Consider the following 21592-nt stretch of genomic DNA (forward strand, 5'->3'; position numbering starts at 1 on the left):
GCCAGGGACGTCTCCTTCGCGGGCCCCGCCTACCTGGATACCCGCTCGAAATGAGCGGACTTTTCTCCGGGCGGGAAAAGTCCGCTCATTTCAAAAGTACGGCGGACTGGCACACACACGGGCGGATTGTCCGCCGAAATGCGAGTCCGACGGACAGTATTACGGAAATTCCGAAATACTTAGTCCGCCAGACTGCACGCTGAAAAAGTCCGCTGAAGCCCACACACAAGTGGACTGTCTGCTGAAATGTGTTTCGGCGGACTAAGTAGGCCAGACAGTCCGCCCGTGTGTACGCGGCTTAAGAATTTTCAAACCAATTTAGGCATTCTCGTTTTCAGCATGGGAGGATGTTGAAAAATCAGGTGATCGATCTGCTCCATATTGATAGATCAGCTGCAAACAACAATGCAGATGACAGACTGGACGTGGATGATAAAAAAGGGACAGAAGCCATGATTCACTAGAGCACAGACAGACATGTAGTTCTGAAATGTGAAATTCACCTTATTTGGCACCTGCAAAATAAAAACATTTATGGGTTACTTACTGAACTTGCATATATTTATTATTGTAAAAATACATATCTTTCAAACAATTATGCACCTGGTAGATCTCAAAACCAATAACCAGAAAGTCCCTCCCAACTGCTCTCCCCTTCCGTCGGTCCTTCTGCATAAGAGAGGCCAGGATTGTGTGGGGGTGCTTCTCATCCTCTCCTTCCAGGGTCACCAGGAACTGGGGGTTAGACCAGAATGTAGCTGAAATGGAAAGACAAGCTCATACTCAAATACAACATAGATTTACAGAAACACATTAACCGCTTGTTTTGTCGTTCATGGTTTTTATCCTGCGGTGGTTGAGCAAGCAAGTTAACAGACAGGGTGTATAATCTATATGTGCAAAAGTCCCTGATTTGACCACTGGGGTGTACATTATGTAGCATGCATGAAATAGAAAGACAGGTACTTACCTTGATGGTTTCGGCAGCCACCAGCGTTGTGCCCTCTCACCCATTTGCCATCAAAACAGCTGTCTTTCCATGGCTTGGGGGTATCGCTATTGGCTGAGTCCGGTGTCAGACTGCAGATTTCCAGAGTGTCAAAATAGCGCAAAAAGTCATCCATTTGCATCCTGAAGAAAAATTGTATTACTATGATTGTAATTATCAAAGAATGTATACATTGTAAAGTCCTGAACCGCCTAACACCAAATCACATACCAGAATTCACCATCTTCACGTTTCACATGAAGTTTATCCTTCAGCGGATTGTCCAGCAGTGACCACATTGGGGAGCTGTCAGTAAAGTGATAAAAGTGGTTATTCATAGGCAAGGCATTTTCACCCACACCGCAGAGGTATTATTGTGCTGTTTGCCTTAAAGTGATCCTACCATTGATATATGTTTTCATGTTAGGTGCAGGCATACCAAGTATATGTAACAGTTACAGGTATTTAATACCTCTCACAGAGCCCACATGACACCCACTGACAACGCCTTATGAGCAAGGAAAAGCCATCTTTATTCAGACATCAAGGGCCAGCATCTACTGTACTTCCTGGACTGAGATGGGGGCTCAGAGATGGCACAATCATGTCAATTCTGGTGCCTGTACTGTACTCTCATGTAGCTATTGGTTATCTCTGTGTGTCCTGGCAGTGACAGGCGTTTTACAATGCAGTAAAATGCCTGTCACCGTACTATGTGTGAATTCACCCTGACATCTACAGAATGCTAGGCTGTGGAGCACAGCACTAACTAAGGCAACCAGATGAGACAGTTTTTTTTGTTCAACCAGCGGGTTGAATGAAAAAAAAAAAAAAAAACATACTCGATTGCCCCATCCACACATTGGTGGTGGATGGGGGAATCTTCCCCGCTGAACTATTGTATTCTGACTTCCCCGGTGTCAGAATACACTAATCATTGTTGTCGGCTTTAGCCTGCAGTGTTGATTGAGCAGGGAAAATCCAAAAGGGCAGTTGTACAGAAGTCGATCAATATATAGCATCTTCTCTACAACCACAGTGCTCTTACATGGATCATACCTCAGCCATTCCCTGCTAAAATGGGTTTGGAAGAGGATTGTTTTTTATTCAATAAATGGGATAGAAAAAGGGTTGTCTGCACACTACAGAAATACAATATACAGAATACCTGCAGAATATGGCCTGGATGTAGGTGCAAGAACCATGTATTACACCACCATTAGAGATGAGCAGGGTGACCCTCACCTTCTCAAAAGCCTTAGCACTAAAGCAACGTTTATTTGCAGGATGCTGAAACTGGCCATACACTAGTAGAATTGCGTTAACAATTTTTCGTTTTTAGAACAACTATTTTTATTTTTTAATTGTTAGTGGGGTCTAACTGACTTTCATTTTGGACTGCAGTAACAAGAGAAGAGGGATAAAATGCTAATTATTACAAACTAATTTCTAACAGTGTATGTATTTTTTGTACAGGAAAGTCTATTTGTTTCAAAATTGAATGTTAAAAGCAATCAAAATCGGTGAGAACTTTCGAAGGATGTTCATTAAGTTATCTTACAAATGTTCATTCAACAATCTATTAATGTATAGCCAGCTTTAGCTGTGGGTATGTACAGTAGAATGATCTTCCCCCTTTTTTTCCTGCATTGACACACCATCTGCCTCTGATTGGTCAGAAAGATTGGCAGAGATTTGGCTTTTGGATGTGAATCCTCTACATCAGCGGCAAAATGATGCAGGGCACCTTGTGGACCCCTCCTGGCTCCTGAGGATAAAAGATTTTTTTTGTAGCCCCAGTGATGATGTCCAGGTGCTAAGAAGAGGGATTACAAAGCACAGAGGAAAGCTAAATTAAAAAAATAACCAAGGGACACTACACATAGGAAGGTTTGAGGATACTTTATGTGTTCAGTTCTAAAAATGTAGACTCACTGAAATTACTAAAGAAAAACACCTCTTTGTGTTGTGTAATATACACCATTTCATTAATAAAATGTTTTTATATTATCCTGGGCACATACTTGTCACTCCAGCGGCCATTCCACTCCACTTCGCCCCATGGATTTCGTAATTGGATCAGAGGGATCTTGCGGCCATTGTGTTCCACCTAAAAAATTTTTTAAAAAATAAGCAAAAGAACGATATAATGCGATTATTTTCAGAGTGATCAAACAAATGGTGTTGCGCTACCTGAACTAAATAAAATTAAAGTGCCTTATGCTTATGTAAATAGTGACAGTATTATTAAGTGAACTTAATAATACTGTCACTATTTACATAAGCATAAGGCACTTTAATTTTATTTAGTTCAGGTAGCGCAACACCATTTGTTTGGTTTTTTAAATATACTATCTGGGGGTTAGGGTTTATACCTCTGCCGGTGGTTTGCTGCAACCTACCCTTACAAATAGCTTAGGCCCTTGGTGACAGCGCGGGGACACTCTAACTTACTATATTTTCAGAGTGAATCTGTGCCAAAACTATTCATTTTACTTCTGGGTACAGCAGGGAAGTATTAGAGCCTCTGTTATGTTTTTTTTCTATTGCCGTCTGTGTCACCGCTGGAAAGATTTACACTTTCTTTTTGATCACAAGGACAAAGGGGGTGGGAGTTCCAAAATTCTGCAGCTGTCACCAGACCAAGAGGTGAGAGGAAATTTTCCAATAAGGACACTTGTGCCAGAGAAAGGGGAGGCTTTACTCTTATTATGTAGAGAACGTCTGTCACAAATTGAAGACCGGCCAAATTTCGATCCATGTATGGGCTAGCTTTTTGTACACAAGTTGCTTGATCAACCAGCTTGTTGGGTTTTCCCTGAGCAATCAGGGCTGCTGGATGTAGCCGTCAACAATGATTGTTGTATTCTGATGGTCGTGAAGGCTCCACGCTGTCAGAATACAACGCCACAATGGAAAAGATTCCCCCATCCATTTTGAATATGTAGCTGGAGGAATTGGCTCATTTTTTTAAATTATAAATGTAATTATGTATGGCCAGCCTTACTCTTTTAGGGATCCATTGGTTTAGATAAAAGGGTTAAGTGATAGGATCAGCTTCAAGTATAACTATAAGCAAAACTTTTTTTTTTGTTTGTAAAAAGTGGCGAGGGGTTAGAATACCTGCCCCATTAGGTAGATTTACCCTCCTTATATTTTTACCATTATCAATGAAAGTGAAAGTAAAAGAAAATCCCAATAGAAATAGAGGGGAAATGTTCCAATTGGGACATAAGTTCTGGTGACAACCAGGGATTCCTTCACCTTGGAGTGATTACTTCTCACTTCCTGTTTTGGCTATGAGACATCAAGTGAAGGCAAATCTCAACAACGGGACACAGATGGCTGAAAGAAGTTGACAGGGGTTTTTAACCCTCCCTTAATCTATCCAAATAAAAAAAAAGAAAGGTTTTGTTTTTAGTTTTACTTTAAGAACATACTTCAAAACGAGAAGCAGGAACACTCTTCTAGAAAGGCACAACATCCAGATCTTAAAGAAGGGCCAGGATAGAGCCAAGAACTACAGGAGGAAGAGCTCACCACTAAAACCGGTCAGGGTTTCCCAACCAATGGTTCCGTGGAACCCTTGAGCAATAAGTGATTTCTGCCTCTTAGATGAGTAACCACTGACACCAATTATCATTTTAACTATCTGTAAGGAGGGTTTATTCCCATTTACCACAAGAAGAGCATTCTTCCCACTGACCATCACACTAATGTACTGTGAGATGTAAATGTAATTATTAGCAGGGGTTCCCTGGAGCCAAAAAATTATATTGAGGGTTCCTCCATGTTAAAAAGGATGAGAACAGCTGCTCAACAGGTGGCTCATCTCACTGGACTTTGTACAGTATATAACTGAAATATCACTTTTGGGTGGACTAAAGAGCAGTGGTAAACGAGTAAGCAAGAAAACAAAAATTCTGATATCAGATAAAACAGATCAGACATGATACGTGCTTACAAAAAAAAGTTTTCAGCAATGTAGTATGTTTTGTAATATAATGATATCTGTGGCCTTACCTCTGAGACCCCAATAACAGAGTATGCATGACCTTTCACCAATCCTTCAGGGGTTGTCAGTTCCATCTCATTCGAATTCTCAATCTGTGAAAAAAACACAAAACTTAGGCATTAAAATGGATGTGCCATGGAGGTTTTCATAGTTTCTCAACAAATTATACCCTTCTATTTGAGCTTTGCCACATTATTTTGCACCGATTTTTGTGAGTAGTCTGTGATTAGGTCTCTTTTGCATTTATCTTCAGCAATTTGACAACTTGCCAGTTGTCTATGTAATGCCAAACTTCTGTATATGCTATTGCTATAGTATTCTATATTGAGTGCACATGGTCTTGACTGACTTGCCTTAATGCAGTCATTCTGTTTATATTGTAGCATTTTAAGCATCATCTCTACTGGTTTTCATGCTTGCTTTAGTTATGTTTTGCTTAGCAACTCTTGGTAATGCCTTGCCCCATGTGTTCCCTTCCAAGTAAAAGCTGGTTGTCAATATTTCCAACCAGGCTGTGGTTGTCGAGCCTCAGCAGACCAGCGAACCAGACAAAATACCACCACCATATTGATGGGCTAAATACCGCAAGCAGCCAGACGGGGGAGTACCTTAAAAATGTATGCGAGTCTGTAGTATGAGAATAAGAAAGGCAGGATGCCCTTGAGAAAGGGGGTTCTTTCAACCTTGCAGCATTGGGTTTCCCTCCTCCTCTCTTTTTTCATCAGGATCTGGCTCTCTGCTATTTTTACCATTGCCTGTCTGGGGAATAATCTCTAGTATGTGTTTGTACCATAAGTTGCTATGCGTTTGAGGAGTGCTTACTTTGCTTGCATGTATTCTTCTGACTATAAACTGGGACAAACGGTGCAGCAGATACACTTCTTGTAATATGCTTAATGTAACACGACATACTATGCTATTTGTACCTATTGTATTATTATAACTATTGTACTTCTTTATATGTGGAATACAGTTTTATTGAAAAAGCATGTTGCTGTTTGGTGTGCTTACTCGAAGTATAAAAATGGCATTCTTATATTCTCAAAGTATACATGGTAAGCAAATCCATCGACCCAGTGCTTAGGAGCCCATAGGTCCATGTTCTGGATCAGTAAAAATTATGTGGTGGTTCAATGGTAATTTAGGGTTGTTTTTTCCGGTGAATATGAAAGATTGCATATTAGCAGTTTTCAGAATTTAAGCCAGTGATTGAAGCTCCTATATTTGTTCAAAGGTGCTTGTAGCCACTCTTGATGGTTCAGGGTTCAATAACTCAAGCTGCATTGTGCACAAAAAAAGTAAATGACTCTTTAGCTTAGAAACCTGCTACACAAAACAGAATATACCCAGTCCTTTGGGACCGTGGTGCTGATCAGGTTTCTGCTCTTGAGAAGGATTCCGAATTTAATGTGTAAAAAAATTAATTATATATCGGCGGCTCCTGAAGAGCACGCGTTATGCGGTTTTTCTAAAGTTAAAGTTGCCTAAACTGCAGTTTGGTTTGAGTACAATTATCTAATTTGGGCCTCGGCATTAGTCTGACTGGACTGTGAGATGTTCAGCCTGGCCACAGGGGGCACTGTCTCTTCTGGCAGGCATGGAACTATGGTCTGGTCAGGTGCTTAAGTTACTCTCTCGGAGCCCGCCCAGTGGGAGGGGTGCTCTCGCTGTGCTTCTGGGAGAGGGTACTTCAGATGCGGACCTCACGTGGTTTGGGTTTCCGGTCCAGTATAATGTGCTGACTACATGGTCCTGGTCCTCCTGACCAGCCCCCAGGAAGGCTATGGCCTGGGGTGCGGATCCACCCGACTATGTCTCGGGGCTGGCTAGCCCGAGGCAGGGAAACTAAAGGAAGATTCTGAGGTGGTTGGATGCCGTCTCCGGTTCGGGAGAGACCCAGTGTACTTCAAGCATTCCAGGGGAGGAATCTTAAGAAGACCACCATGTACGGGTTGGTTTTCTTAGCAAGAGCCTGGAATGGCTGAAGTAACCGAGAGAATCCGGTTTGTGGATATCGCCAAGCAGGCTGAAAGATCCAGGTATCCTACAAGTGTTCTAAAGTTTAGTTTTTTTACATGTTCTACAACAACATCTGTGGCAGAGACATTATCTTGTACGTTTCTTCAACAACGTTTGTGGCAGAGACTTGTTCCTGAGTAAGCACCAAGTTGGCTGCTAGGCCTTGTTCTTCAATGTTTTTTTGACTTTGACACTAAGAGTACTTGAACTTCCTTTCCAACCCTCTGATCCCAAGTTGAAAGACTGTTCAATTGTCTGAGTTTTGCAAATAAAATCCATTTAAGCGGATCTATTGTCAGTCTCAAGTTACTGGGCCATTTACCTCGGGACATCCCCTAGACGTGCAACAAGGAGAACGGAAGGTAACGGTAAGCCCAAAAATAACCGTGCCTTCATTGTCCACTCACATTAATGGAAGTTCCCATAAGTGACCTCTTCTCCACCGCACTCTGGATAATGTGAAAAAGGTTTGGAGGGGGAAGCTTGAGGTCCACACTCTCGTCCAGTCCTCCTGTGAAATCTACAAAGGCTTCATTCACCCAGCCTCCATCCAGGCCCTCATAGGATCCATTCAACCTAAGGACATAAAAAGTATTCTTTTGGTTTACAGAGTTATATTTTACAGAAGCATTAAGAAATGGTGTAACAGGAAGTGTGCAATCTGTTGGTCTGGACCCCAACAGGGTGAAATCATGGTATCTAAAGCATATAAGACTTTTCATTGGAATCACAGAAAGGTTCCATGATGGCACCTGGAACTCTGATATCTCCGTAGTAACCCTTGCATATACTGCATTTGCTTTAGAGTAGGTCCTCAAACAAGAAAATTAAAAAGATGGCGTTTCTTCATAACAAACTTGAACACTCAAACAAAGATTAACTGAACAACAATCTATCAAGGCAGAGAATAGACACTATTTACAAAGCAATTGTGAATTTGCTGTCTCTCTTTACCAATAAATACATTTAAAAAGCTGGTAAATTTTCGGTCCTTCCTTAAATTTCATATTTTTTCTGGAGCAGTATTGTAACATGAACAGAAATATTTGTAAACAATTCACTGAAATAGGGGTGGTACCATTTGGCAGCCATGTTGTTTGCCTTCGTTCCATGTGTTTTATATATAGAGAGCAGGTTTAGCAGTGGTTGCCAATTAGTTATCTAGGTATTTCAAGGTGAACAAATAAATATAAATAAACCTTTATCTGTGCTTAAGAACTGATTACTTACTTGGCATAAGCCTTTTCCAGCAGAGCAGGCCAGAACTCTGTTTTCTGCTCTGATTTAACGAATACCAGTTCGCCGTGTTTGGTAGGGAGACGGTCATCAATCACAACGTCAACCCACTTACCATACTGCCAGAACTAGAAAAGACAAAAGAGGGAGCACCATTAAAATTAAAAACCTTCAAGACACATCTTAACCCCACCTCAGGGACAGATTTTTGCATAGCCAGAATATGTAATGGATGCTAGTACCATCATGCTAGGTTCTCATTGCTGTTGTCCATGAACGGTTTGAACATTTTTTTGTCAGTGTGATTTACTAAATTGCGCTGACAGTTTGCCAATCTGGGCCCTACACCTAAAATTTAATTGCTAGCAGATCAGGGTAAGGCCAGCCATCGAATGTTGGCTGGTTCAGCAGGAACCCGCCAAGATTCGAATCGTTAATGGACAGGCTGAATTACCAAGTTTTATTGATCGATCAACTTGGGTACAAGCAGCCTGACAGAGTCTCTTATGTTGTCAACTATAGCAACCACTAGCGATAATTACAGTCTTCTTCTAGCTTGCCCCGCCAGGAGAAGACAATGGCCCGTCAGGAGGGATTCCCCTGTCAGCGCTGTCTGTGCTGATGGAGGAATCGTGCAAATTTCTTTCCTGCAACCCGTGGCTGCAGGAAAGAAATTTGCTCCATGTAAGGCCGGCCTAACAGTTGGCATCTACTCTTCCAGTGCTCATTTAATGATGTAATGATGTAGAGAGGGAAAACTATCGGTCTGCTCCTAACTCATGCCTTGCTGGCTATGGCATCTTAGTGTAATACCAGGTGACTGGGGTAGGAAGGATGCAGCACAAGACAATTAGCCTAGGGAGGATGTGAAATGTAAATTCAACTTTGGGAGTAGCATAGAAACAGGTGTAATAAAAGTAGCCATCACTATTAGGGACAAGGGCCCCATGGGGCTAAATCTGTCAATTGTTCACAAGTGCTTTTCTGCTTTCAAATTTATCGGAAAAAATATGAATTCCAATTAGGTAAAAAATCACCTGTACATTACCATAGCGTCACATTGTGGGAAATCTGATAGTAAGCTGTGAACATTGAAAATCCACAGACGGATGAAAGAAACTCCCACTGTTAGAGGATTAAAGGGCATGTAAACCCTAAGCCCTTGTACACACGGTCGGAGATTCCGACAACCAAATCCGTCGGATTTTGTCCGAAACTGTTGCACACACACGGTCGGACAAAGTTGTCGGAAAATCCGACCTGATAACGTTATTTCGTTACGACAGGACTACGTTCAGGCTAGTAGCCAATAGCTTTGGTGTAGGAATTGATCTGAGCATGCGTGGCACTTTGTGCGATCGGAATTCTCTACACATGATCGGAGTATGTCCGATCGGAGCATTTTGTCGGAAAATTTTACCAACAAGTTGGAAAATTTGGTCCATTGGATACTCCGATGGAAACAGTCCGATGTAGACCACACACAGTCGGAATATCCGACAAAACGGTCCGATCGGACACATTCCGTCAGAATCTCCGACCGTGTGTACAAGGACTTACAGTAAACTTCTTTGATTTGACAATGTTAAAGATGCCATTGAAATTGTTTTGTTATATCTGTTTTACAAGTGTGAAAAATACCAGAAACCTTCTCTATTGACAACTTACTGTGCAATTAAGTTACATTCTTCTCATTTATCTCTAAGGACTACATAACTCCTCCCCTCTGTTATGGAGAAGGGGAGAGGTTTTTGTCCCAGAATGCCGTTTCTTCATAGATACAGTACAGTGAGTGAGCATAGAGTAAGTTTTTCTATTCAGTGCTGAGTATCTATGGTCTGGCTGCTGTCCTACCCCAGTTCCCCCACCCATAGGTGGAGTATGCAAAGGTAAAAATAGGAAAGAGGTATAGATGGCGCTGCCAAATACTGGTGTTCAGGGGTGTCGGGGGGGGGGGGGGGCTGGAGCCCAGAATGGGTCCCCGAAAAGCCCTAAGTCTCAGGAAGCCACCATCCAATTGTTGTGGGGACCGATCTGATCCGCAGAGTGTGGGCAAGTGACATAGCAGGTCCTGGAGCTATGTTGGACGTCTCACTGGTCCAATGCTGGGACCATAGGACGTGTGACATCCATCATAGTCACTGCAGGCTCCAGAAAGCAGGAATTACAATGCCGCCGCACCACATCACTGAGATCCCCGCTCAGTAAGATCAGGGCAGCGGAGGAGCGATTGGGCGAAATTTGCCAGTGTCTGCACCGATGACCGTAGAGGAGGGGATGAGGATAACCGGAAGAGGAGCCCGATGGGGTGAGTTGATGATCTGAGCTGTGCTGGGACTGGATGGCAGAGTGAAGAGCTCTGGATCTCAGTGTGTCCGATCATGGGTGCCGGAGTGTGCAGCAGGAGGCAAAAGATTCTTCTCCATACCGCCTTGTGCCTGCTGGCCTTGCTGGGACTTGGCGGCAGGCTCTACTTTGTATAACTACGTGCAGGACAAAGGCCGGAGCTCCAAGGTCCAGGCGATGAATTTCAAGCAGTCTCCTCTCCTCCTCTGGCTGCCTGCTGTGACACATGATGGGCATGCTGCACACCGCACACTACAGCTGAGGCTGAACTGAACTGCAGGACATCTGGACACATGAAGCCTGTCTCCTGGTCAGGTAGGTAAGGTCCGTGTAAGTATGTTAGGTAGGTGTATGTATGTCAGGTAGGTCAATATATGTAGGTCAGGTAGGTAAGGTCAGTGTATGTAGGTCAGTGCGTCAGGTAGCTGATATTAGTGGCCAAAATTGCTGAACACTGGTAAGCCCCAGGCAGCAACCAGCAAGTGAGCTTACCCCTGCCACACAACCCCACCGCCCAGCCAAAAAACCCAGTGCCATGACCACCATGCCCCCCCAATGCCAGCATCGGACTTCGGGCTGAAGCCCCTGGTCTTTTTGCCACCTAGCGATGCCCCTGCTGGTGTTTAATACTGTATTTATCAGCGTATAACACGCAATTTTTTGTTCCCTTAAAATCATGGGAAAATCGTGGGTGCGTGTTATAGACTGATCCCTGCTGTCTGAGGGAAGAGGAGTGAGCGCCGCTGAATTACACAGAGCCGCAATCTCCTGTGTAACCGGTACTCCATCACTCCAGGAGGCATGGCTGTGGGCGAAGGAGCACCAGGTACACAGGAGATCGTGGCTCTGTGTAATTCAGCAACGCTCGCTCCTCCTCCTCTTCCCTTGGAGACAGCAGGGATAATCCAACACTGGCGAGGCTGCAATGATGGGAACGGTGAGGCTGCAGATGGCCACTGAACAGGCTGCATTGTTGGGCAATTTAAGGGCTGCAGATGGGCAGTTAGCATGGTGCATTGATAGGCAATTTAGAGGCTGCAGATGAGCACTGAGCAGGGTGCATTTTTGAGCAATTTAATGGCTGCAGATGAGCACTGAGCAAGGTGCATTTTTGGGCAATTTAATGGCTGCAGATGGGCACTGAGCAAGGTGCATTGATGGGCAATTTAGAGGCTGCAGATGGGCACTGAGCAGGGTGTGTTGATGAGCTGCGACCCTAATTTTGCTTCAAAGTTCTCTATTTAAAATTGGGGTGTGTGTAATATGCCTGTAAATGTCATACACCGATAAATACAGTATATAAAAATAAATTCCTGTGCACTATCCCTTTAAATGAAGTGCTAATCAAAAAGTTTATGTTCCAGCTGACTGTGCCCCTTATTTGTAACATGTCTATGATTTGACTGTAAAATCAAAATAAATACATTTATAGGTACTATCCCTTTAAATGTTGTACTGAGTGAAAAGTGTGTATTGTTGTAGCGAGTGAGCATGGTCACCCTAGGACAGGAGAGTGTTATTGGCATGGAATCACCAGGTGAAAATAAAGGGAAAAAAAAATCAGAAAAAAGAAAACTAATGGAGCCATGCTAAGCTTCTGTTAAATTAATAACTTTGCTCCAACCGTAAATATAATTTTAAATGAAACGTAGAAAGGCAGGACGTTGTCCAAGACAAACTTTGTTTTTTTTTTGCTACAGAAAGTAAAGGTGCAGAGCCCCAACTGTGTCAAGGAACACAGAGCTTCTATCCCCTTCATGTCATTGTCACAGCATATGTCCCCATGCCCTGGGGGCAGTAATATTCTAAGGAAAGTAACACAGGTTTATTCACTGGATTCTAAATAACACAAAGCTTCATGCCTTTCCCCACTAGGCTTTTGTTCCTTTACCCACCTATACAGAGATGAAGCTGTACCATCGCTAAACGAGAAAAGGTGTATAAAACGATTGTTTCTAACCAAAAGAGATAAAAACTAGACATATAAACATCGAAGAGATGGCAGAAAATTTCCAAATAGTCCATTGAGCCTGCCCTCTTTTTTAACCTTTGTTTCCAAGTATACGTCTATATTTGTCCCAGACATGTTTCAGTTTACTCCATCTCCTTCTAGATTGAGGGTGATGTCTACGTGTTCATGATCTTCGCTTTATTATGAAAGTACTGCTCTCCTGAACCTATCCAAACCCTTCATTTAGATTTAAATACCAACCAAGACGTTCTCTTTGGTCATCCCAAGACCTCCTGCTCTCTAGCTCCCTTGTCCCCTCCTCCCATGCTCGCCTCCAGGATTTCTCCAGAGCTTCTTCCATCCTTTGGAACTCCCTACCCCAATCTGTCCGACTGTCCCCTAATCTATCCATCTTTAGACGATCCCTGAAAACCCTTCTCTTCAAAGAAGCTTATCCTGCTTCTAACTAACACTGTTTTTCTTCTTCCATCAGCTCATCCCCCACAGCTATTACCTTTTGTATCAATTGACCCTTCCTTTTTAGATTGTAATCTCTAACGAGCAGGGCCCTCTGATTCCTCTTGTACCAAATTGTAATGTAGCTGTAATGTCTGTCCTCATGTTGTAAAGCTCTGCGCCAACTGTTGGCGCTATATAAAAGCTGTATAATAATAAAATAATAATTTAGATTTCAGTCATTTCCCCCTTTCCCTTCTGTACTCAAAACTGTATACGGTATGTGACCTTTCTTCAGACTCTTCCGGTAAGTTTTATCTCTCAGACATTTCACCATTTTTTTACCTGCCTCTTGATTCCTTATCTTCCTTATCTTATCTTAACTCCTGATCTTATCAATATCTGTTTTGCTTTATCAGATAGAACAATAGTCCAGAGACAGTCAACAAAGACGCTTTGTCTTTTAGCCAGGATGTGTTTATCCAATAACCTAAAAAGTCTTAAGGCAGCCATAGACAGTTGAAATCTCAGCCGGTTTAGCAGGAACCACCCAAGATTCAAACCATGTATGGGCAGGCTGAATTTACCCAAGCTGATCGATCGATCAACTTGGGTACAAACGACCTGCCTGATTTTACATGCGATACTGCAGCTGCTGACTTTTAAAATATGGACACTCACCTGTCCAGCGCCCGCGATGTCTGCACCCAAAGGCGATCTGTCGCTCGGCTCTCGGGTGCTGCCGCCGCCATCTTCAGTATGGGATTCAGGAAGTGAAGCCTTGCGGCTTCACTTCCCGGTTCCCTACTGCGCGAGTCACCTTCGCAATACAAACCTGCGTGTTTCCCAGCAGACAGCGGAGAAGGGACAGGAAGTGGCGTATATGTCCAAAGATTCTGCGCCTATCTATGCCCGGAAGTGGGTGCAAATACCTGTATTATACCCTCCCCCCTGAAAGGTGCCAATTGTGGTACCGGAGGGGGGAGGGTTCCGATGAGCGTTAGTTCCACTTTAGGGTGGAGCTCCGCTTTAAGGTCACCCCAGTCTTAGTCCGTAGGGTTCAATATTGAGTTGGCCCACCCTTTGCAGCTATAACAGCTTCAACTCTTTTGGGAAGGCTGTCCACAAGGTTTAGGAGTGTGTCTATGGGAATGTTTGACCATTCTTCCAGAAGAGCATTTGTGAGGTCGGGCACTGATGTTGGACAAGAAGGCCTGGCTCGCAGTCTCTAATCCATCCCAAAGGTGTTCTATCCGGTTGAGGTTCAGGACCCTGTGCAGGCCATTCAAGTTTCTCCACCCCAAACTCACTCATGCACACTATATTGCCAAAAGTATTGGGCTACCCCTACAAATCATTTGGTGGATGGGGGGGGTTATGGTGTGGGGTTGCTTTTCAGGGGATGGGCTTGGCCCCTTAGTTCCATTGAAAGGAACTCTTAAGGCGTCAGTATACCAAGACATTTTGGACAATTTCATGTTCCCAACTTTGTGGGAACAGTTTGGGGATGGCCCCTTCCTGTTCCAACATGACTGCGCACCAGTGCACTAAGAAAGGTCCTTAAGGACATGAAGGAACTTGACTGGCCTGCACAGAGTCCTGACCTCAACCCGATAGAACACCTTTGGGATGAATTAGAGTGGAGACTGCGAGCAGTGGCGTAACTAGAACCTTCAGGGCCCCGATGCAAGAAACCATGAAGGGCCCCCCTGAACCCCAGCCAGGGCCCTTCCCTCCGAGTCCGGCGGTGGAACTCCAGGGCGTGGTCACCTTTGTGAGCCCTGTAGTTCCACCACTGGCATCAGTAGTTTTTTAAATTTTTAATTTTTTTCAATTTTTTTCCCTAGGCAGGATGGGGTCCCCACCCCCAGAAGAGATGAGGTCCTTTTCTCCAGGGCAGATGAAGTTACTGCCCCCAGGTGAGAAGGGGTCCCTGTCCCCAGGGGAGATGGGGGTCCCTGTCCCCACATGAGAAGGGGCCCCTGTCCCCAGGGGGAGATGGAGGGGGTATGTAATGGTGTGTGGGGGATGGGGTCCTCTCACTCACCATGACCAAGCTGTAGGCCATGCACTCATCCATGTTGGCCTGGGCTCCATCCAGTGTGCTGGACGGGTGATCAGCATATCTCCCAGAAAGACCTTTCATCATCTGTGTATGACGGGGGAGGAGGGGGGCTGGTAGACAAGCCTGCAGTGTCCTCCGAGAGCCGGCTCTCATAGGGCTGCACTGCATCTGTGTGCTTAAAGTTTCTTTACCCGGGAGAAGTATGCAGTGCAGTGTGGGCCGGACTGGGGGGGGGGGACTCTGGCTGGGGAGAACAGACATCGGACTGAGCGGCAATGCATGGAGCAGGAGAGGGGTACTCTGAGGAGCCGGCCGAGGACACAGGTCATGCGGGGAATGCACAACTAAAGAGCAGCCAGTGCGATAGTCGAGCATGGAGCTCTGCTAGTCCCCCTCCACCTCCAGCCACCCGTGTGCATGGTGCACTGGTACCCCTAGCTGCCTATGCTGCTGCCGGCCACATGTAAAGGGGGCTGCATGGGCCCCCTGCAGCACAGGGCCCAGTTGCGGTCGCGACTGCTGCACCCCCTATAGTTACGCCCCTGACTGCGAGGCCTTCTCATCTAACATCAGTGCCTGACCTCACAAATGCGCTTCCGGAAGAATGGTCAAACATTCCCATAGACACACTCCTAAACCTTGTGGACAGTCTTTCCAGAAGAGTTGAAGCTGTTATAGCTGCAAAGGGTGGGCCAACTCAATATTGAACCCTGCAGACTAAGACTGGGAATGCCATTAAAACTCATGTGTGTGTAAAGGCAGGTGTCCCAATACTTTTGGCAATATAGTGTACCATCCAGGTGGCAACTGGAGGTGAAAGAAAATCCAGACAAACCAAACCCCACCAAAACAAAAAAAAAAAAAAAAAAATAGGGCCCACCATTTTAATACAAACATACCTCTTCAGTCTCTATGGATGTAAATCACCTACAATCTTAGCACCCATTGGCCATGAGCTGGAGAACAGGTCTTTATATAATACTCTGGCAGGAAAGAGATCTAAATTTGTAAGAAATGGAATGAACCTTCTGAAATAATTTTACCTGAAAATGGAATATTCCTGCATATCCTTCCTGAAAGCTCTGCTGGGGAGGAACCACTCGCTCCAACAGATGAGGGTAAACAGTCAAAGATGCTGCAGCAGCCAGAAACCAACAGTTACCTGTAAACACACACAAATCATTGTATTTCATTTATTATGAAGATAGTGTATTTAGAATGCTGTATTATCAAGCACAAAAAAAAATAAAAATAAAATGAGAATACACAATGGCTGCTCCCAATACAAGTGACAGGTGCAGCTTGAGATCAGCCATATACATGATTAGACAGACAACTTTTGGTAATATCAAGAACTAAACATGCATGACAAAAAATAACCTCAAAGTTGAAGACTATTTTGTTATTTTTTTTATAATGTTCCTTGCATAGTCAGAGCAAAGCTATGTCCATGTATAATTCTCAGGAGATATACAGATGACTAAAACAAAAATCAAACTCATAAGTAAGTGTCGGTTCACGCTGAGGCAGCACGACTTGCAACGCAACTGACTCAGGCGACCTGGACACGACCGCTGCGACGACTTGCAAAACGACTTCTCTATAGAAGTCAATGCAAGTCGCCTCAAGTCGCCCCCCCAAAGTCGTACAGGAACCTTTTTCTAAATCGGAGCAACTTGTGTCACTCCGATTAGAATGGTTCCATTGTACAGAACGGGATGCGACTTGTCAGGCGGAGAAGTCACCTGACAAGTCGCCCCAGTGTGGACCGACCCTTAGGCTGTTATGGTGGAAATGTATTGACTGTGCTGTATACACCGATGTCCTAATAAAGCTAACGTATTGCTGCGCTAGACTGTGATCCCAGCAATCTTCCTATACAGTTAAATTTCTTTTAAATGGCAGGATTAATTATTTTTTTCGTGCATTTCAATTTTTACCAACTGCAAAGGGTACAAGAAAGGCAACCACTGCTGGAACAAGGTCACCTAGAGCCCAGGGCAAACATGCCAAATTGTGATGTATGATTATTATGTGTAAGCAAAACCCTCCCCCCCCCCCCCCCCACAAAAAAATGTATTGCTAATCTGCATACTCACCCTCTAACCACGCAGCTTAAAGCCTTTCTCTCCCCATATGCCCCCAGCACAAATCCCCCTCCCCAAAGTAAATAAATATTCCCCCCTCAAGCACAAATCCCCTCCCCCTCAACTCTCCCCTCCAAGCACAATCCTCTCCCCTCAACCACTCTAACGCCCCCCTTCCAGCACAAATTTCCCTCCCCAATCCCTTATCCTAGCATAAATCACCCCCCCCCCCCAAATTTCCCCTCCTAGCACAAATTCAAATCCCCCAATCACTCCTACTAGCACAACCCCTCCCTCCCCTAGCATATAACTTTTTTAGCACAAAAAATCCCCCGCCCCCATCCACCCTCTTAGCACAAATCCTCTTCCACCATTCCCCCTCCCAACACAAATCCCCCCAAATTAGCATTCCTAGCGCACCTCCCCAAATCTGCCCTTCTTAAACAATTTTTAACCCCCTGCCACCCCACCAAATTCCCCCTCCCAACACAAATCCCCCCCCAATCTCCTTGTGGTGCCTCCCCACCCCACATAATACCACAGTGCCCAGGGCAGCTGTCTGTCCAGCTCACCCCTTGCCCTGGCCCTGAAGGCAACATACGCAGTTTGTAACATACCCTGGATGCTGACTACTATACAATGGTGGAATCTGCTGTGCTACTGATCCTAGGAGTTCTGTTGCTGGGAACTATAAGGGCTGGGCGCACATAGGCAACATTTGTTGTACAATTGCACTAATAAATCACTAGTGACACATCCTATTGAATATATTAGCAATCCGTCTCACAAATTTGGAACACTGTGCTATCATTAGCAAATAACTTCAACAACATAGTGCAATTGATAATCGATAGTGATAGGGTCAGTTGCTGCAGTGACAACATGGACATCAGCAACAAACATCAGAATTTGAATTCTAAAGACCTCACATATGGTGGCTCCAGGATGGAGACACAGCCACCATTTATAGTGGCACTTCAAGGTGAGTTTTATTGCACAATTATCTCTATTATCTATATTCTATGCATGTGTCATCCTTATCTTGCCACTGAAATAATTCTGAGAGAAAACTGTTTGTATATGCATGCAATCTTCTTATCGTTTCTGTTGAACTTTCCTTTGTATCAATATTTGCAGCTCAATGTACATTCTGAGTGCTCAGGATTCCCAACCATAATAGGAAACTGCCATACAAGGCTCGATTTGTGCCTGATTCATGCTGAATTGCTCAAACTTCCAGCTGTGAGCGGTCCTTTTAGCAGCACCAGGCTAAATAAAAATGGAAAATTGTTTCAAATACCATTCATTTCTTTTACTGGTGCCAATCAATTTTACAAATCAACTTGCTGGGTGGTAAATTGTTGTCCGAACAGTGGCTATATTTAACTAAATGCAGGCACTGTTTGGGTATTCCGGAAGCCTCAGGTGCCAGCTGTCAAAATACAACACCCTGCGGGGGAGATTCTTTCATCTATGCTTTTTAGCATGGGAAGGGGAACTCTTTTTGATTCCTCTCGTTCAGTCAAAGGACTCAGTCCAAGGGCTGAGCAGACGAAATCTAAACATGTATGGCTAGCCTTAGTATAGGAAGAAAATATTATAAAATATATCAAAGTTGGCTTCCATCACTGTGTTTTATCATCTTCACGGTGAAGTGAAGATGTTAAAAAGGTAACATCTTCACGGTGGCTGAATAAAAAAATCCAACAGATTCCTCCATTCACGCTAAACAGAATGGATGCAGGTGATGTTCAGCCAACTGTCTGTATGGCTCCTCAAATTTTTCAGTCGAAGGATGTTTGGTGGGAGGGTGCCGACAAGGCTACACATGGAATGAGTTTCGGGTGGTTGGGGAACTGGACAAAATTTGCTCCATAAATGGCCAACTTAACACTTGGGTTCAAGTCTCTCTCTCTGCCCGCCTTGAGACAGCGATTGACCCAAGAACAAAACAAATGAATGAAAGGAAGAAAGAGGAGAGGGAATTAGTTTGCTATCATGTAGTTATGGTTTACATATAGCACTTACTTCACCAGTAAAGCTAGCCATAGGTGGATCCAAATTTGTCTGGTTCAGCAAGGACCAGCCGAATTTTGATCCATATACAGTATGGGCAACATGGTTGGACACAACCAACCAACTTCAGTGCAACCAGCTTGTTGAAAAAAAAATCTGATCGATCAGTGCTGCCAGCTATAGCTGGCAATATAATTATGAGCTGCTTAACCACTTGCTTACTGGGCACTTAAACCCCCCTCATGCCCAGACCAATTTTCAGCTTTCAGCGCTGATGCACTTTGAATGACAATTGCGCGGGCATACAACACTGTACCCAAATGACATTTTTATCATTTTTTCCCAACAAATAGAGCTTTCTTTTGGTGGTATTTAATTACAGCTGGGAGTTTTATTTTTTGCTAAACAAACAAAAAAAGATCCAAAAAAAAAAATCATGTTTAATAGTTTGTTATAAAATTTTGCAAACAGGTAATTTTTCTCCTTCATTGAAGTGGGCTGATGAGGCGGCACTGATAGGCTGCACTGGTGGGCACTGATAGGCATAGTTAAGGTGGCACTAATAGGCACAGATAAGGCGGCACCGATGGGCAAAGATGGGCACAGATAAGATGGCACGGATGGGTGGCAAGGATGGGTGGCACTAAGGGGCGCTGATAGGTACCACTGATAGATGGGACTGATGGGCACTGATAGGTGGCACTGATAGGTGGCACTGATGGGCGGCACTGATGGGCACTGGTAGATGACACTGATGGGCACGGATATGTGGCACTGGGGTGCAGCACCTTTGTTGAGGCAGATTGTGGGCACTGCTGGGTGGCACTGTGGGCACTGCTGGGTGGCACTGACGGGGGGCACTTATTTTTTATTGAGGTGGCACTGTCAGGGGGCAGGTGGGCACTGGCGGGGCTGGCCGTGATCGGGACTGATGTCAGCGCGAGGAGGAATAATAGCCGATTACCGGCTCCGATTACCAGCTCCGTTGTATCACATGATCAGCTGTCATTGGCTGACAGCTGATCACGTGATAAGGGGTCGGGATCGACCCCTTGCTCGGATCGGTGATCAGGCGAGTCTCATAGACTCGCCTATCACAGAGCGCGCCGCGCGTGCCCCTCAGGGGGCGCGCAGGCCGCTCGTGCACGGGACGACGTCAATAGACGTCGTCCCGGCAAAGGAGGTCCGAATGACGGCTACAGCGCGGGTCTCAAGTGGTTAAGCTAAATACAATCCTGTGAAAATTCAGCAATAGCGGCATTAACTGCCCTGTGGCTATTATAAGAATACTGTGCACACTTACCCAGGTGTCCTTGGCAAATATCCGTCCATTTCATATTCTCACAGATGAACTGAGGAACATTACAGATCTCCTGAAAAAGGAAGACATATATATATATATATATATTCAGTATTTAGACATCTCCAGAATTTTTGTCAAGATCAACACGTAAGAAATAGTATATTTAGTGCATGTACACAGTAGGGATGAGCTGACAGTTTAGTCCGAACCTAGGTTCCACCTAAACTTTGGATATTTGGGCATCTGGAGGAGAAACTCTGTGGTTGCTAACTGCATTAAATTCTGTTTTATTGCAGAAGTTCTGAAGGCAATACATATAAACTAATTAGACAGCTGAGCAAATGCTTTTTAAAGCTTGGCTCCTGAACCAAGCTGGTCAAAACAAACTATTTCCTTTAGTAACTCATATTCCTGCTGTGTGCACTGTTTAAACTGTACATAGCATCAGCTACATACAGTATACAGTGCTGTGTTATGGAAACGGATGGGGGCTTCCTGCTCTGCTCCCGACACAAAATCGAGTTGGGCTGAGTGCTGTTCAGCCATTCACATGAATGAATGAAAAGCTTCCTATGGGAGGCTGCAGTAGAGAAGCGGCAGAAGCTGTATAATGTATGCAGCTGATGCAGTTGATACAGCGCTCACAGCAGGAGGCTGTGTTAATGAAGAAAACAGGACGTTTGGAGCAGCTTGGTCCAAACAAACGATTTAAAGGTCACTAAAACCTGGAGTTAGGCTTTAGGCTGGCTATACACAGCGCAAACTCTTATGCCCCGTGTGTATGCTCCATTGAACATTTGTTGTCAGTCTTTCCGCCAACAAATGTTGGCTAGCAGGTTCTCAAATTTTCCGCTAACAAAACTTTGCTGTCAGCATTTCAGTTTGTGTGTACACAAGTCCGTCACAACAAAAGTTCACGCATGCTCAGAATCAAGCAGAAGGAGTCGCACTGGCTATTGAACTTCCTTTTTCTCGGCTCGTCGTAGGTCTTGTACGGTCCAACGTTCGGAATTGTTGGCCAACATTTGTGTGACCGTGTGTATGCAAGACAAGTTGGAGCCAACAACCTTTGAACAAAATTCCACGGTTTTGTTGTCGGAAAGTCTGAAC

General features: G+C 44.4%; 1 protein-coding gene across 2 annotated transcripts in view; it reads right to left on the reverse strand.

Annotated features, from left to right (window-relative positions):
- The window catches only part of LOC143982295 (calpain-2 catalytic subunit-like), a 260340-nt gene that overhangs the window by 56582 nt on the left and 182166 nt on the right, over window positions 1-21592 (reverse strand). For both annotated transcript variants that reach the window (XM_077480899.1, XM_077480891.1), the window contains 10 exons: window positions 20483-20552; window positions 16120-16238; window positions 8253-8386; window positions 7430-7598; window positions 5012-5095; window positions 3013-3098; window positions 1220-1294; window positions 971-1131; window positions 604-758; window positions 504-515 (listed from right to left, as the gene is read on the reverse strand). In XM_077480899.1, coding sequence (XP_077337025.1) covers window positions 504-515; window positions 604-758; window positions 971-1131; window positions 1220-1294; window positions 3013-3098; window positions 5012-5095; window positions 7430-7598; window positions 8253-8386; window positions 16120-16238; window positions 20483-20552 — 1065 coding nt within the window. The remainder of the gene's footprint in view (window positions 1-503; window positions 516-603; window positions 759-970; window positions 1132-1219; window positions 1295-3012; window positions 3099-5011; window positions 5096-7429; window positions 7599-8252; window positions 8387-16119; window positions 16239-20482; window positions 20553-21592) is intronic.

This window comes from Lithobates pipiens, unplaced genomic scaffold, assembly GCF_037356315.1.
Source record: "Lithobates pipiens isolate NorthernLeopardFrog02 unplaced genomic scaffold, aLitPip1_a1.2 Scaffold_1, whole genome shotgun sequence".
Taxonomy (NCBI): domain Eukaryota; kingdom Metazoa; phylum Chordata; class Amphibia; order Anura; family Ranidae; genus Lithobates; species Lithobates pipiens.